The sequence below is a fragment of the Pseudoliparis swirei genome, chromosome 4, assembly GCF_029220125.1.
Source record: "Pseudoliparis swirei isolate HS2019 ecotype Mariana Trench chromosome 4, NWPU_hadal_v1, whole genome shotgun sequence".
Classification (NCBI taxonomy): domain Eukaryota; kingdom Metazoa; phylum Chordata; class Actinopteri; order Perciformes; family Liparidae; genus Pseudoliparis; species Pseudoliparis swirei.
The window spans coordinates 7,223,499-7,240,045 of record NC_079391.1 but is presented as its reverse complement, the minus strand read 5'-3'; the positions used below and the strand labels follow the sequence as shown (position 1 = coordinate 7,240,045).

General features: G+C 40.8%; 1 protein-coding gene across 1 annotated transcript in view; it reads right to left on the bottom strand.

Moving 5' to 3' along the window:
• Nucleotides 1–46: 46 nt before the first annotated feature.
• galnt2 (UDP-N-acetyl-alpha-D-galactosamine:polypeptide N-acetylgalactosaminyltransferase 2) overlaps nucleotides 47–16,547 on the bottom strand; it is a 40,847-nt gene continuing 24,346 nt past the window's right edge. Inside the window, exons 3-14 of the mRNA XM_056412692.1 lie at nucleotides 14,865–14,952; nucleotides 11,298–11,451; nucleotides 8,961–9,059; nucleotides 8,779–8,846; nucleotides 8,630–8,695; nucleotides 8,388–8,509; nucleotides 5,908–5,995; nucleotides 5,528–5,615; nucleotides 5,229–5,332; nucleotides 3,370–3,496; nucleotides 865–957; nucleotides 47–243 (exon numbers count right to left, since the gene is read on the bottom strand). Of these exons, the coding sequence (XP_056268667.1) occupies nucleotides 192–243; nucleotides 865–957; nucleotides 3,370–3,496; nucleotides 5,229–5,332; nucleotides 5,528–5,615; nucleotides 5,908–5,995; nucleotides 8,388–8,509; nucleotides 8,630–8,695; nucleotides 8,779–8,846; nucleotides 8,961–9,059; nucleotides 11,298–11,451; nucleotides 14,865–14,952 (1,149 nt within the window). The 3' untranslated portion in view covers nucleotides 47–191. The remainder of the gene's footprint in view (nucleotides 244–864; nucleotides 958–3,369; nucleotides 3,497–5,228; nucleotides 5,333–5,527; nucleotides 5,616–5,907; nucleotides 5,996–8,387; nucleotides 8,510–8,629; nucleotides 8,696–8,778; nucleotides 8,847–8,960; nucleotides 9,060–11,297; nucleotides 11,452–14,864; nucleotides 14,953–16,547) is intronic.

Sequence of the window (16,547 nt, the reverse complement as noted above, 5' to 3'; positions counted from 1 at the left end):
CCTAATCTCTTCTTCATCTCCATGCGACTCTGGATACTGAGAGAGAGAGAGACGAGAAAGAGAGAGAGATATTAAGTTACAGCCTCTCCGAGGGCAGATAGTAGAGGCTGATGGTAAAATAACTGCTTGGGCTGGCACTGGAGGGAGATGACAGGAGTGTTCCACAAGGTCACAACATGAGCATTTTTATCTTATTCCCGCTGCACTGCATGGAAGCGATGACTTATTGCTGTGTGGCCTGTTCTGAGAAAAGTGGAAAGGAAGGGTGAGAAGCCACAGAGCAGCTGTCAGCTGGTAAACAGATAAAAGTAGAATAAACAATCATGGATCCACGACTACAACAAGGGTCCTGCACGGCACGATTAAACCCTTGATAATGGGCCTGTTTATTATCCATTATATATATATATATACATACACATATATATATATATTTTTTTTTTTCTCTCTTATTTTTCTTTATTTATATTAATTTTCTGATTGATTTGATTATAAGAATTTAGGATAGGAATATATAAGCATTTTTTGCTTCTACCGATACCCTTTCAGTGTTTCTGTATTGTAGATTATATAGAATAATATTGTGTTGTTTTGCAATGATTGACTGAATAAAATACACTACAACACAAATCCCGACAGCGCGTCAAATAACACGGCAGCCTTTGGACTTCTGCCCTCTTTCAAGCCACATTTACTCCCTCATGTCACTTTAATGAAGGGAGTAACTGACTTATTTCACGGCTGACATGCTGCTAATTGGCAATCCAATTAATATGCCCATTCCCACGGCTGGTTTTGTAGTTTTATGATCCAGCTACATTCTGCTGACCGACTCCGGCGGGGCTCATACTTCACGGTACTTACTTTCCGTACGGGACATTTCTCGCCGAGGGGACGGCAGCATAGTAGAAGTTTTTAAACTCATCCATCCACACCTCGGCTGCTCTCCTCGTGTTCCTGAGACGCAGGTGGGAGAAGAGATGAGGGGAGGGTGGTGGACAAGGAAGACAATTGGGAGAGGTGTGATAGAAGACCGAGAGGAGGTGAGAAGACATGAGGAGCAGGGGAGAGATGGAAGAAGAGAATGAGACGGAGAGATGGAAGAACAGGGACAGCCGTCTAAAATTAGACATTTGTTAATACATTTTCCATGCTGAATGACTTAATTTAGAGAAACTAAGTTAGTTGAATAAATATTTCTTAGGTGGAGCCCTTGAGCTTTGCCCAGATATGTTATTTGAGTGCCTTTCTTTTGATGATGTAATGCAGTATTGTCGGCTGGAGTCAGAATAAATCACAGCAGCTTGGATTTTATGCTTTTTTTGTTTGTAGTGATGATAAATGGATGATTTTGGGGTTTTCGACTGCCAGTTGTACAAAACAAGCGCTCCAAAAGATGTCAACTTAGGCGTTGGTAAATTGTGATCGACATTTTTCGGACAGTTTTTAGACCAAACGATAAATCAAGAAAGTAATTGTCAGATTAAATTAAGAAAATCATCGATAGTTGCAGCTCTTATCTTTATTAATCGTACATCATGAGACAGCCGACAACATCAGAAAAAGTTGCGACTGCATAGACTGACAGGTGTTATGATCCGGGATTCGTCATAAATATAGACGAGTAAAGGGTGAGACACTGTGACTATAGTTTAATCAAAATGTTAATTCTTAACCAGAGCCGATGGAAAGATTCACCGACGGTGACGTCTGGTACCGTGAACGTCTCCGTTTCAAACATTGAGGCGTAGTTCTGCCTGAATGAACATCCAGACGTTTCCAACATCCATTTACCAAACCAACAGACCCCAAAACCATCAAAACCGCCATCTGAACATCAGTAAACTCAAAATTCACCCCGACAGTATCTACTATTTTCAGCATGCATCTCGCTTCACCGTATGCAGACATCTTTGCATTTTATTTTCACATTGACTGTCAGATGGTTCTGTCTCCACATGTCCAATATACACAATATTTGTGAATTGCCGCTCTCGGAACCACTACGAAGCCATCGGAGCGGGCAGAACCGGCGCCACCGTCTCGTCGCTCCACAGGGTCACCGCCAGTGGAGGCTTTCTGCTCTTATTCAAGATGGACTGATGGAGCCACAAAGCACAGATGAAGCTGCTCTGCATCGGTGAGGCCGATGCAAGAGAACACAGATTAACACTTCAGTGGCACATAAATAGCTCTTATTATGGTACTTTTGTTGTTCGACTATGTTGAGGAAATGGTACTTCCTGTATTCTTGTTGTTCTTAGTTTGTACTCTAGGTTGAAATGCACTTATTGTAAGTCGCTTTGGATAAAAGCGTCTGCTAAATGACATGTAATGTAATGTAATGTAAAGAACACCGCTCCACCCATCAATTAATACATTATATTTGGAAATGTGGGAAACGGCTATGCAACTACTTTTAAGACCTCAGAAATGTGACCCAGGGGAGGCGTCTTAGCTGAAATGGCAGCGCCACATCGACAGCCAGCTCCATTTAATACGAGACGGTTCGATCTAATGTTGACGTTTATATGCACGGGGAGTCGTCTCTCTTTTTGGATTCATCCAGCTCAGGGTCCATTCACAATTCACAAGGATGACCTCAGTTTGTTCTCTACCGGTTTAACCCTCCTGTTACCTTCACATTTACTAACATCTTTTACCCTCTGGGTCAATTTGACTCCAGCAATTAAAACCTCCAGAAAATTATTAGAATTAATATTGTTTCCCAAGTTTAAGTGTCAGGTACTTTATGTTTGTTTGTTGACTACCTAAATAGCCCTTTAAATAAATTGACACAGTGACAAACAGCCTGGGGTCAAATTGAACCCAAAGAAGAAAATGTGTTCCCAGTTGTCCCCATAAAATTAGGAAGTCATGAAATATAAAGCAAAAAAAAAAATATGTCAATTTTTTTTTGAGACGTTAAACATTGAATGAGGTCAAATTGACCCCAAAGGTAATGGAAGGGTTAAAGAGCTTTTCTTACTCAGGAAGTCATTTTCATCTGCAGCTGGCATCAGAAATGTCCCTCAGCATCCTCAGAGGGACCATTTCAGACCAAGTTCGTTATCTAATCGTAATTTGTCGAGCTCCTTTCTAGGGTGCTGACTTGCGGTTGGAGATCCATATATTTCCATGGATCAAGTTTCGCATTACTAATTGTTGTGACATGCATCAGAGCGCTACATGTTCTAATATTTTGTATTGAGGACGCAGGAGATATCCAGTACACACTAAACTAGTATAGCAGCAATGCCACATGTGTGAATGGGGCATACTGTTCTTTAATGGGATGAACCCGACGACATGCTGTGTGTGTGTGTGTGTGTGTGTGTGTGTGTGTGTGTGTGTGTGTGTGTGTGTTACCTTGCAAACACAGTCCCGCTGCCCCCGGGGAAGGTGTACGGATGCTGCTTTCTGAAGACGTGGCCAACTCTGCTACAGGGGATGATCTCCAGACTGCCACCACACTGCCACACGCGAAATGAGATTTCTGAAACACACACACACACACACACACACACACACACAGACAGACAGACAGACAGACACACACACACACACACACACACACACACAGAGACAGACATACATAGACACACACCATTACACTTTTGTTCCAACAAACTGGTTCTATAAATATCTCAGAGTGGGTTATTATGAGCAGTACGCAGACGTCTAGCGTTACAAACTCCCGACGTCAGCACCTCATTAATGTTTTTGTCAGCTCCCCTCCCCAACAGTGTCTGCATTTCAATACGTGTTGTTTAAATGAGCACACGAGTAAATTAGTATCTTCATTGTCAACCCAGATCTGAATGATGGTGCCGTCTCGAGGGAAGCGTGAATCATTCGGTTTATTCTTGACTATTTCCGAGTTGGATTCAAACAAAAGCAACGGGGAGACACAGCTGTTATTTTCTCATTGTGTGGTACGCAAAGGATCTATTGTGTGGCCTTTAGTTCATGAAACGGTTATTTTCTGAAGATCAACTCTAGTCTAGTAATTTAGTTGTCATATCTTGGTAAAAGAGTCTTCAAAAGGATTTTCTTGGCACACAAACCCCAAAATAATCTCTTGAGTTGATCACAGCACGAGACGCATCACAAGAAATCTGTTGGTTTGAAAACCAAAAGAAAGAAGTTACAAACGTGTTTAAGACTAGTTTGACATTTTGGGAAATTTGCTTTTTTGTTGAGTGAGACGAAAAGATCGAAGATACAAGTCACTTATCCTAGCTTAGCATAAAGACTGGAAACCGAGGGAAGCATTTAGTGAGAAGGTAAGACACTCCACCTACCAGCCTGCACTCAAGAAATAGTCAAAAAGACAAGCACATTAATACACAGATTGTTATTTTAAAAATTGTTGTGGGATTATATGAATGCGATGTTAAGAAGTGGGCGAGTATTTTGTTCCTGTTGTATAAAGACAGGCCAGCTGTTTCCCTGTTGCCCAGTCTTTGTGCTAAGCTAACTGGATGCAGCTTTATATTGAAGTACAGCAAGGGCAGCTGGCCAATAGAGGTCAAAGGGGCCTGGCCCTCCCACCTTGAGGCACACAAAATAATTATAATTCTAATATTTATACATTATGCAAATTGTCAATGTTGTTTTGGAAATATTGAATACACCCAGTAATATTCTATTAGAATTTTATATATAAATATATATGTGATTTATATTATACAATGTTTAGATTTTATTATAATATTTATGATACTTATATTGTACATTTACATTAGATGATATATACATTATATTATGCTGAATATTATTATATATTATAAGTCTCCCTTCCTCAGAGCTTAGTAGTTTCTTGTAGTCTTTATTATGTCAGTGTTCGAATAAATGTGAAATATTTAACTCCAAAGTAGAAATGCGTGTTTAATTTTTTTGGGTATTAAATCATTCTGGGATGTTTGCTCACATTTATTAGATGTTCCAAACAAAAGAAAAGTCCACCAGCCGCCACTGAAGTACAGACATGAGACCTCTGGTGTCATCGTTCTCATCGAACTCTCGCAAGAAGGTTCAAAACTGCATTTCCTAAAATGTGAGACCATTTCTTCAATGCCTCTGGGTAAACTCGCGTCACATCGATCACGTTTAGAAGCAGAAAGTCGGGGATTCAGAGACAGATGGGGTGCAACACATTACAGCTACCGACTCCAGGCTCCATTGTGACTCATCCGAATTTGAATTTAGACTTCGGCAGCACTCACCAAGGTTTTCTCCTCCCCATACGTCCATCATCATGTCGTACTTCCCCAGCAGATCAAAGTAATCCTTATCCATGACAAAGAGACCCCCTGCTATCATTGGAGTCCTGCGGGGGCAGAGAGAGAGAGAGAGAGAGAGAGAGAGAGAGAGAGAGAGAGAGAGAGAGAGAGAGAGAGAGGGCAGGTGGATGGAGCGAGGGAAAAGAGCGAGATATCAGTAGGAGTCGTGGAAACTGGCAAACAAAAGTGTGCGTCTGTCGTGTCTGATCAATGGAGTGGATGTGTGAGTGTGAGTGACTCACTTAATGGGAGTGATGGGGTTGCTTTGTCTGGCTCGTCTCTGATCCACAGTCATGTAGTCCCACTTAAACACCAAATTCCAGTCAAAACCTGCCGACATTAACACACACACACAAGTTGAGATGAGGTGGCAGGTGCCTTGTGTTCATGTGCACAGAAAGTACAACTCCTAAACCCGACGATGTATAATGTTGAAATACTAGAAAGCAAAAGGATGGAAAAAAAAGAAAAAGTAATTGTCTTAATATGAATCCAGTTCCCTCAGCATGCAGGTTAGGAGGACCCAACACAACAGCCTCAAGTGAAAACTGTTAATAAAGTAAAGCAGCAGGTATTTAGAGGTTCTGGTGGCGGACCACACAGAACATGGCGCGCGCCGTACCTCCTTTCAGGTCGGCCGAGGCTCCGACGTACTGGAAGTTGTCCATGTTGATGACGTCGATGATGGGAGACACGACTCTGGTCTTGTCCTGAGAAGTAAATCATCAAGTTGTCCTCAGAATGGGAATAACAGGAAATGTGGCTCAAAAATAAATATGTACTAAAGTCAAGGCGGAGCGGTAAATATTCCCGTGGACGCCGATGACTCACGCGTTTAGTTTGTCTCTGCGTTTATGACGGAGAGCTGAAAGTAAAGTCGTCTGCACGATAAACGAGTCCCACGGCGTCGCATCTCACAGCAGTTTAGAGAACGGACAGAAACAGGCCGAGCGAGTTTATTTATTTTGGTTTGAAACCTTTTGATTTGACACATGAGGTTTCACCCACACAGACTGCGCTTTTTTTTATTTATTTCTCTTTGAATTGAGCGATTCATTATTTAGAGGTGCGACTAAAGCGAACTGAAGCAAAGTCGATTATTTTGACGGCGAATCTTTTTCAATTTGGCTCGAGGCGTTTTTTTAACGAGGGAACAACAACACGTGGCGTTTCGGAGGATCAAACGCACAATTAAGACTATTTTGAGACATATTGTGATATATTTATAGAACAACCTTCATTTTATACAGTGTCCCACTTCAGACTGGTATGACATTCAATAAAGAGATTCACTCTCAAGTCATTACTGAATGACTTAAGCCACTTCATCTTGAATGAAGTTTCTGTTTATTGTCGGAGCAAATTAATTTTACAGCTCGCTGTTTTTGAATCAAATAAACCTGGTGAAAAACTGTTTTTCTATAAAACTGTATTGATCCTGGAGAAAAATGCTGACTGACATCTTCATGTATCATTCTGAGCTCTGACTGATGATTACTTTCTCTTCCCTAAAATAAATCTAATAAGGTCATCTGTAAGTTATGATCTACTGAACCATGGGACATTTTAACCACATCAGATCAGAAAAAAAGAACATTTGAACTTTTGAAGCTGTGAAAATGTGCTTTTATACTGAAAGGGTCCCAACATTCCTGTTTTATTGAAGTCATGTGCTCCTTGTTTTTAACAAGACAGTGACTGACTACCAGCTCCAAGGGAGCAGCTTTGTAGCTGGCCCTGACCTTTGACCTCTATGTGAAAGAAAAACGCTAACTACCGTACAAATATGGATTACCAACATTGGGAGGCAGTTCTGAGCCCTGTGATGCATTGCATCGTTAAAACATCAAAAGACTGTTCCAGAAACTTGCATCTTGAAACAATTGCATTTGTTTGTTTTTTCTTAAGTCAAACTACATGATGTCACATTGTTTTAAAGTTACAAAAAAAGAAAAAAATACTATCATGTATTATATCTTCACTGAAAAAGCCTGAGAAGCTAAACTAATCTAAAACTGTTCAGATGAAGGAGGTTGAATCAGAGGGAAGTCACCAAATGCAGAGCTGCTCTGGAGGGTCTGTGTTTACAGACTTGTAGTATCAGACACTTTGACCCTTAAAGACTACTGCGGCTCAAAGGTCAAGTTTCAAAAGGGCAACTTCAGTATTTTTGAGCAAGTACCCTATTTTCTTTTGTTTTTGTGTCAGTGACAAATGGGAATGTAAAAAGAAAAGAAAACACAGAAGAACAGAGACCAAGTCCAAGTTAACCTCTTACATCACAACATTTTTTAAATCCTTTCCTTGTTGAACTGATTACTCGTTCATCTTTTACTTTCTTTGTATGTATGATAATAAATGTTATTAATTATTTATAAATATATTTAATTATATTTATATATATATATGAATTAATATATATATATATATACACTACCGTTCAAAAGTTTGGGGTCACTTAGAAATGTCTTTATTTTTCAAAGAAAAGCACTGTTTTTTCAATAAAGATAACATTAATCAAAAATACACACTATACATTGTTAATGTGGTAAATGACTATTCTAGGTGGAAACGTCTGGTTTCTTATGAAATATTTCCATAGGTGTATAGAGGCCCATTTCCATCAACTATCCCTCCAGTGTTCTAATGGTACATTGTGTTTGCTAATCGCCTTAGAAGACTAATATCTGATTAGAAAACCCTTGTGCAATTATGCTAGCACAGCTGAAAACAGTTATGCTGGTGATATAAGCTATACAACTGGCCTTCCTTTGAGCTTGAAGTTTGAAGAACAAAATTAATACTTCAAATATTAATCATTATTTCTAACCTTGTCAATGTCTTGGATATATTTTCTATTCAATTTTCAATTCATTTGATAAATAAAAGTGAGTTTTCATGGAAGACACGAAATTGTCTGGATGACCCCAAACTTTTGAACGGTAGTGTATATAGAAATATATTTATTAAAATATATATTTATTAAAATATATATATATATAGAAATAAATAAATACTTTTTTTGTATGTATGATAATACACTATTAATTATTTGTAAATATATTTATATATATATATATGTGGTCTGTGGTGTGTGTGTACCTCAGCCACTCTCTCCAGTAGCGGCTCCAGCCAGTGGTCGTTACATTCACAGTGGGAGTCCAAGAAGGTGAGGGTGGGTGCCGTGGCGGCATCTGCACCACGAACCCTTGAACGCATCAGACCTGAGGGAAACATACATTTAGAATGATTTCACCCCGTCCATCAACACGGGGGATTAACTCAAACAGCGGCGAGATGATTTTGGTTTTTTTAATGATATAAAACGCTCTTCTTTCAGCTACCTTCTCTGCGGTCGTTTCTCAACACGCGCACTTTCTCAATCTTCCCCAGCAGCGCTCCGTCCTCCGCTGAAACACACACAGTCTGTAAATACTCAAGCAACCCATTAGGTTTGTTTCCTTGTACAATTTGTTGGTTGTGAATTACTCACAATTATCACTGTAGTCGTCAACCAGAATGATCTCTTTGACCAAGTGGGAAGGACTTTTCTTCAGGACACTAAACCGAGAGGGAGAGACAATTTAGAGGAAGATAAAACATAAAAACAAATGTCAAAAAACCAAAATGGGGAAATGTTTTCTGAAGTGGACAGCACACACACCATTCACCTACCTGACCACAGTCCGCAGCAGAGCAGAGCGAGCTTCATTGTGGAAGGTGATGACGATGCTGGAGGCCGGCAGTTCGGACTTCCATTGTTTATGTCTGCAACTACACACACACACAAGAAACCATCGCAATTAGGAATAAAAAGACAACAAAAATACCTACAGAAGAGCAGAAAAGTCTAAATGTGTACAAATACACAAACATTCCTACGCACAGAAGCACACAGATGAATGTGTGAGTAAAGCTGAGAGCTGGAACTGCTCCCGTAACAGATTCTGCACACACACACACACACACACACACACACACACACACACACACACACACACACACACACACACACACACACACACACACACACACACACACACACACACACACACACACACACACACACACACACACACACACACACACACACACACACACACACACACACAGTAATGACGGAGGGTTTTGAGGACCGCGGGGCGTGATGGGACGCACATGACATGATGACCCAGGGGGAGGATGAATACATTCTCTACTAATGCCCTGTACACACCGTACATGTACAAGCAGACGTGTGTGTGTAAAAATAATCCACAATCCCATTTTAGGTAATTAACCTTCACCAGCAGAGAGTTTGACCTTATAGGCTTCAATACACACCCGATGTACAGTATGTGTTGTTTAAAAGAGCACACTACATATTAAGTGTACGGGACACACATTGTGTACATGGTGTGCGCAGCTCTTTAGTCACTGCACCACATCCATCTGTTAAAACCCTGAAAACAATCAATTCGAAGCTGCATCAATCTTGAAATTGACAGAATCCTCTTGAACAGTTCGGAGGCGTGTGTGTGCGTGTGTGTGTGTGTGTGTGTGTGTCTTTTATAGCTTCAGATAATGAAGCAGCCCCGGCCTGAAAGAATGACAAAAATAGGCTGTTTTCTTTCCTGGAAAACGTTTACAAAATCGGTGCTGCTGATGACATCATCATTACCGGATCAATAAGAGACGCATCCCTGCTGGCTAATGGCTCTCGCTGTCTAAGTTAGGTCACAATATGAGAGGCCAGACCACGGCCTTCACATAAATAGTCTCACGGATGCTGCAGGAGCCAAAGACTGAATAGGATGACAGGTTGTTGGCAGCACGTTCATTTCTTTGTGTGTAGAGTTGATTGACAGCTGAACTTTCCACACACCACGAACAAAGAGTTACATTTGTGTGTCTTTATTTTAGTGTTGTATCTGTACTCTAATTCATTCTGAGTCAAGCCTTAAGATTTTGCGTTAAATTTAGTTTCCCCTGTGGTTCAATGAGTTGGTGGAAATTCATGCTGTGAAATATTACAGCGAAAAAAACTCTAAATGAAATTACTTGGGCTTAATTTTTCTTGCTTTGTGTTTGATGAACACATTTTAAAAAGCAAGTTCAGCATCACTTCAAAACAGCAGTGAAAAGTGTTTTTTAAATTCTGTTGTGACACTTACGAGATCAGCATCTATACGTGTTATAAAAACTGAACAACAAAATTACTGACATCATTTTAGAAATATCTTTGAGATGAAACGCAACATAATATTCCAGCAGGCACACATTCCTCACTCAGAGCGTGTTCAGTTTGTTTTGTCAACCAGTTCACACCCACCGACTCTCACTCCGGCACTTTCCACGACTTGTTTGGGGACATCTCAAATAAAACACATTTTTTATCCTCGTGGTTATTTAAAATCAATCTTTCTTAAAGCGACACACTTCTGCGTTGGCCCAGAATCGAGTTCAACATATTGTAAGCTATATTAAAGAAACCCACGAAGAGGGGACAAGAAACCAAAAAAATGAATTCTGCAGATTTCAGATAGCTTTACGGCTAAACTCTATTAAAAGTGGCATCATGGATTAAAATAGGCAGTACATTTGTAAATCTGCAAAAATAATCAAAAAGACAAAAAGTAAATCTGCAAAAATAATCAAAAAGACAAAAAGAAAATGTTTCAGAAATGGGAATCAAACTTAAGTGAAAGGTTATTCTAATAAAAGGATCCAATAGATATGGAGCCATGATGTGTTTCACCTCCTCATCCATTTAACAAAACATCTGCAGCCGGTAGGAGATGTGTTTTTGTTATTTCTGGAGCAGACGGTGAACAGTGCACGTCTGCTCTGCTGCTACTTCCACGTTATTCTCTGATAGACGTCAATAGAGGGAGTTTCTATCCAGCCTGGCAACAACTAATCAGCAATGGAAGACATGTACACAGACGGATGGAGACCTGCAATTTCACATGCAACAATGAGAGCCGAGGACGGTGTGACGTACACAGCCGGCGTAATGACGGCGGTACGTACTGGTCATGTCTCGTATCGGGCACCGCTCTGTCCATACGGAGTTTGTCGCTCTCCACCTGGTTGAACTTGTTCCTGGCGTACGGATCCTGACCCGGTCGGACCACTGTGGCTCCGACATATAGATCCTGGTCAAAGTCCTGCCAGCGCACCTTACCTGGACACACACACACACACACACAACCAATAACCGTCCATAGAAGTTGAATGGAGACACCGTTTCAGTGTTGCCTTGTTAGTTTCATTCATTTGTGGTTTAACTGAGACGGAAAGCTTCAGTAATTCCAGATATATCGAGAATTAAATCCAGACTCCATGATCACCGTGTGCCGTTTGGAAAAAGCAAACGGACCATTTGGTGAACAAAAAACACATTATTGTACCATGTTAAAGTTAAACAGGTTCCGAGGGTTAATTTATACATCATTATTATTGTCGACTACGTGGATAATGAGCACACTGGTTGAAAAATAAACTCATTTAACTTTCAGATAAAGTGTACGTCTGAGTTTTAATAAGAAAACGCATTCTCAGTGCGACAGTCCGGTGAAATACATAATAAATAAACACAGCATGTCCAGAAAATAAAAGCTGCCACCAAAAATGAAGTTTAAAGCTTCAAAAAAAGGGCTGAACGAATGTGTCTGAGGAATGAATGGGATTATACATCAGTGAGAATATGAAATGTGGGCAGCAGCCCGGCTGATGCAAGAATCCTTCACGACTGACGAGAAGGAAACCCGGCTGCTCGACCAGGCGGCAACGTGGCAGAGAGGAAAGCCGACGTGAGATTGATGCTGCGCGGACGAGGAGCCGTGCAGAAGAGAATTCAGAAGGGCAGGGCCAGACTACTTTAGCGAAGCTAGAATTCACAAAAGAAGATTTGCCATACCCGGCACCGAGTTAGAGAATAAATCCTACTCAATTTAGCCGTTTACTGTAACCTAAAATATACATTTGGAAAGCATGAACCATCACACACACACACACACACACACACACCTCACTCAATAGAGGAGGTAGTCATGTTTAATTTTTCACACTATCATTGGCTACTGAGACACACCCACGAATAATAATAATACACCCAATTAGCCGGGTGCAGCTGCTGTGCTCATGACTTGTGTTAAGCATATGGCCGAGTGAGATTACACTACCTCTCTGTATGGATGAGAATGTGTGTATGACAGCCAGACCCCGGGAACGACGAGGTGGAGAGTGTGTGTGTGTGTGTGTGTGTGTGTGTCCTGACAGCATGCAAATGTGTCTGGCATGCTAATTACCTGAAGCTTGCAATGAGCCGCCGGCGGTGGTGGCCATAGAGCGGCGTGTCAGATTGTGTGATGTCCTCGCTGATATCTCCGTTTAGTGGTAGCAAGCAATTAATGAAGTGGAATTATTGTTTCAATTTCCGAGCGTTTAGCTCAGACTTTGAGCGTCTCTATCTTTCCCCCCTGGGACCTCATCCCTTTCAAGCTTCCCGTATCTTTTATTTGCTGAACCCCTCAAACACAGATTAACGGTCCTGACTCTCTCTGGGAATACTCATTCAGCGCTCATTTCTCCAGGACTCTCTTTGGCTGGTTGGTACTCGTCTGCTGTTCTGCTCAGTGTTCCCACCGACAGCTGCTGACCGCTTGTTTTTTTGCAACACGTTTCCACGCTGCAAACATGGAATAATTGATGGGTGTGGTGAGAAGTGTGCTTCTTCGCACCTGTAGCTACCCCCAACGGTGATGTCACGGTGCCCCGGGAACATTTCTACATCACCGCAGCAACGTGAGAAGTCAAACCACTGGAGGTCAACAGTATTTGAATCTTATTTTCGATCATTGTAAACTAAGTATATGACGAGGTCATCGTGGGCTTTCAGAGGTACTCTGAAGTATTTGTCATACGTTTGAATGGCCTGAAGATGAAGAGCATGAGAGGCGGTTGATTGCCTTGGAGAAAGTAATAATTGATAAGTTATATTTCTACGGCCGAGAGGTTTAGGTGACTGGTCAGGATGTTTATGATGTCAACAGCATCCATTATGTTGTATATCATTCAGTGTCTGAATCTACAAGTTCAGTCAACTTGTCCCGAAAAAACACTCATTTTAAAGAGCTAGGAGCAAATACTTTTGTAATAAGATTCACTTCGTGCATTGCCATGTTTTAAAAGGAAGATTTGAGAAATAGTTTATATTGTGCCACAGAACCAGAAACTGGAGACATATTCTGGTGTCTGTTTGAATTATAGAGAGCCTTGATGCGCTTCCTGAGCTTTCACTCCTTCACGCTCCCTGCCACCATTTTCTTTCATGACTTTATACGTCATCTTTTTGTATCCTTCACTCTCCCATTCTTCTTTTTCTTCTCCATGTGTGTGTGTGTTTGTTGAAGGTGATGTTGTGATACGCTGCGGTGGTGTAATCTTGTAAAAGGGTTTGAATATAATTTATTGCTCACTTATTGTTCCATATCTAACTTATTGTGTGGAAGTCTGGGGGTCGACCGATAAAACCTTTATAAATTCAACAGTTGCGTTACAAAAACCTGCAATACGCTTCATGAATAATGTCGGCTAATATGAGCACACAGATCCATTGTTTCACAGATCACATGTTATGAAATTTAATGATTTGGTTTATTATAAAACAATGCAGACAATGTACAGAGCTAAAGCAAAGTCACTGCCAGACGGTGTGTAAAAGAAGATGTATTTCTATTGTAGGAGTCCAATTATGGAACAACGTTAAAATGGATGTAAGAATGGTATAACTCATTTTTGGTTTTCAAAAGGAAAATATAAAACAAATTTTGAGGGTTGTACGCGTGATTGAAACGTATGTATATGGAAGATGTATGTAAATATATATTATTTATATTTGTTATTTTCTTGCTTCTTTTTCATTATTTTATATTACTTATCTGATTTATTTGAGAATAATAATTTAGGATAGGAATATATAAGCATGTTTTGCTTCTACCTATACCTTTTCAGTCTTTCTGCTTAGTATATTATATAGAATAATATTGTATTGCATTACAATGTTTGACTGAATAAAATACACATTCACGTCATCACGTAGTTAATGTGGTTGTGTTTGGTGTCCTGTAACTGCCATGTGGGTTTCACCACTGGCCCCGCCCCTTTTGAAGGCTAGCAGCAGGTCCTCAGTCTATCGACTCCACTGTTACCAAAGTAAATATTGGACCCATATCAGAAAAAAATGACCTTTGATTAAGACGTTCTCCGTCTCAGCAGCATACTCTCTCGCCAGGTTTCGCAACACAAGTTGGCAAACTCTTGAGATAAGTATTTTTTGTCATGCCGGTCGCTGTGTAAATATCTACGGTTGCTAAAAGAAAAATATAAATACATGACGCAAGAATAAATCAATCTGCTTTCATCCATCCACACGATGTTCACACCACTTCTCAACGAGGCGTGGGAGGAGGTGGTGTCCCCGCTGAGGAGACAGGAAGTGTATACACCGGGTCCCAACTATTGTCTGAGTTTGTAATGCTTCGTTATAAAAGCATCTTTGAGTTGCAGTGCATGATGGGAAGTGAAGCTTCCTACCTGGCGGCAGAGTCTCCAAGCCGTGAGTCTTGTCGTCGGACATGTGAGCTTTGCTCCTGACGGACGAGTCACTGGAGCCCCAATCGTCCTGAAACAACCAGAGCAAACACATCGTCACACACACACACAGATAAGACACACACAGTTTAAATCTCAACGCAAACAAACCGGAGAGCAGCCGAGACGCGTCTTATTTATAAAGATATCAACAAGGCATGCCGGCTGTGTTCAGTATTATGAAGGTTATTACACCGTAAAACACCGGACAGGAACTCATCCGTTTCCCCCATTATTATATAAAAGTTTCACATGATTTGAAGAGCACTGACACGATGGAAACTTTCTCTTTCAGGAGGAGTCATTTCTTTTCATAATGAATATAAAACACATTAGACCAGTCTACAGAGACTACATCGGTTTTGGGGCTGCACAGTGAATATAATTTGACCCGCATCACGATTTCAGCCTCCCACAATTAATTTAACGTGATTGAGTGCGATATTGACATTTAAATTGCGTGCGCCGCTTATAGAAAACTGCGTATCAAATCAAGCCGCTCCTTTCCCGAACGGCGTGGCTGCAGTAGAGAAGAGTAATAAACTGCATTACTAGTTTCTCATGAATAATCGGGATCTTGACATCGATAATAAAAAAAGTCATTGGGATCATCGTTTGTCCAACGAACGTGAGTCCGTCGTCCCAAGAACAAATCAGTGTCGAGCAAAGAATGAAAAAATCAATTCATGTGGACATTTTAATGCCATTCAATCATAGTTATCGATCTATTGCCAGATAATCAGACTGAACACAAATATTTAGTTTCACCTCATTCACCAATTGAACATTGAAGATGTGTGCAGTGAGCCGGGAAGCCAATGACCAAGCCATCCATTCTTACACTCCCTTTCATCAGGTCCTCATTCATCCACTCCACCAGCGCTCTGAGTTCATGCCCTCTCCATTTACACAAAGACCGATGCCCGTGTTCCCAATAAAACCCGTTGGATCGATACCCTGGAAAGGCGGAGTAATTAGTGCCATTCATTCCCGGGTCCAGTCTGCTGCCCTTGACTCGAGAAAAACAAAAAACTATTGTCCAACTCCATTTGCTCCGCGGCTCCCGGTCACCTTCAGCCTCTCCAGAATGCTTTTATTGATCGGCGGTCACGCTGTCTGCCAATGACGGCGTCGCGTTAGAGACCACCGCAAACGCTGCTCCATCTTCAGTTCTACACCCGGGAGAAGAGATTCAGGGAACGCAATTTAGTTTTCGTTGTTTTTATGCTCGTTAAGCTTTTCCATTTCTAGTCAAACAGATTTATTTGATTTATTTTATCATATACGTTGACTGTTGTTGTTTTGTTTGTTTGTCTAATGTGTACACACCAGCCGCCAAGTCAAATTCTTTGTGTGTCAAAAACACGTAGCTAATAAAGGTTTCTGATTCTGATAAACAAACTGCTGTTGTGTTTTCACTGTGACTCTCACATCATGTCACTCTGACAGCTTTTACATTCATCTGCTGTGGACAGTTGGGCAAGCTGCTTTAAAATACACAAATGTTTCAGTGACAGAAATGACACCTACAGGAAATCAATTTATATACGTTTTAAAAGTGAACAGTCAAATAGTAATGCTCAGTTTAGGATGAAAAGTAAAGCTCAAAACCTATTCTGTGAAATA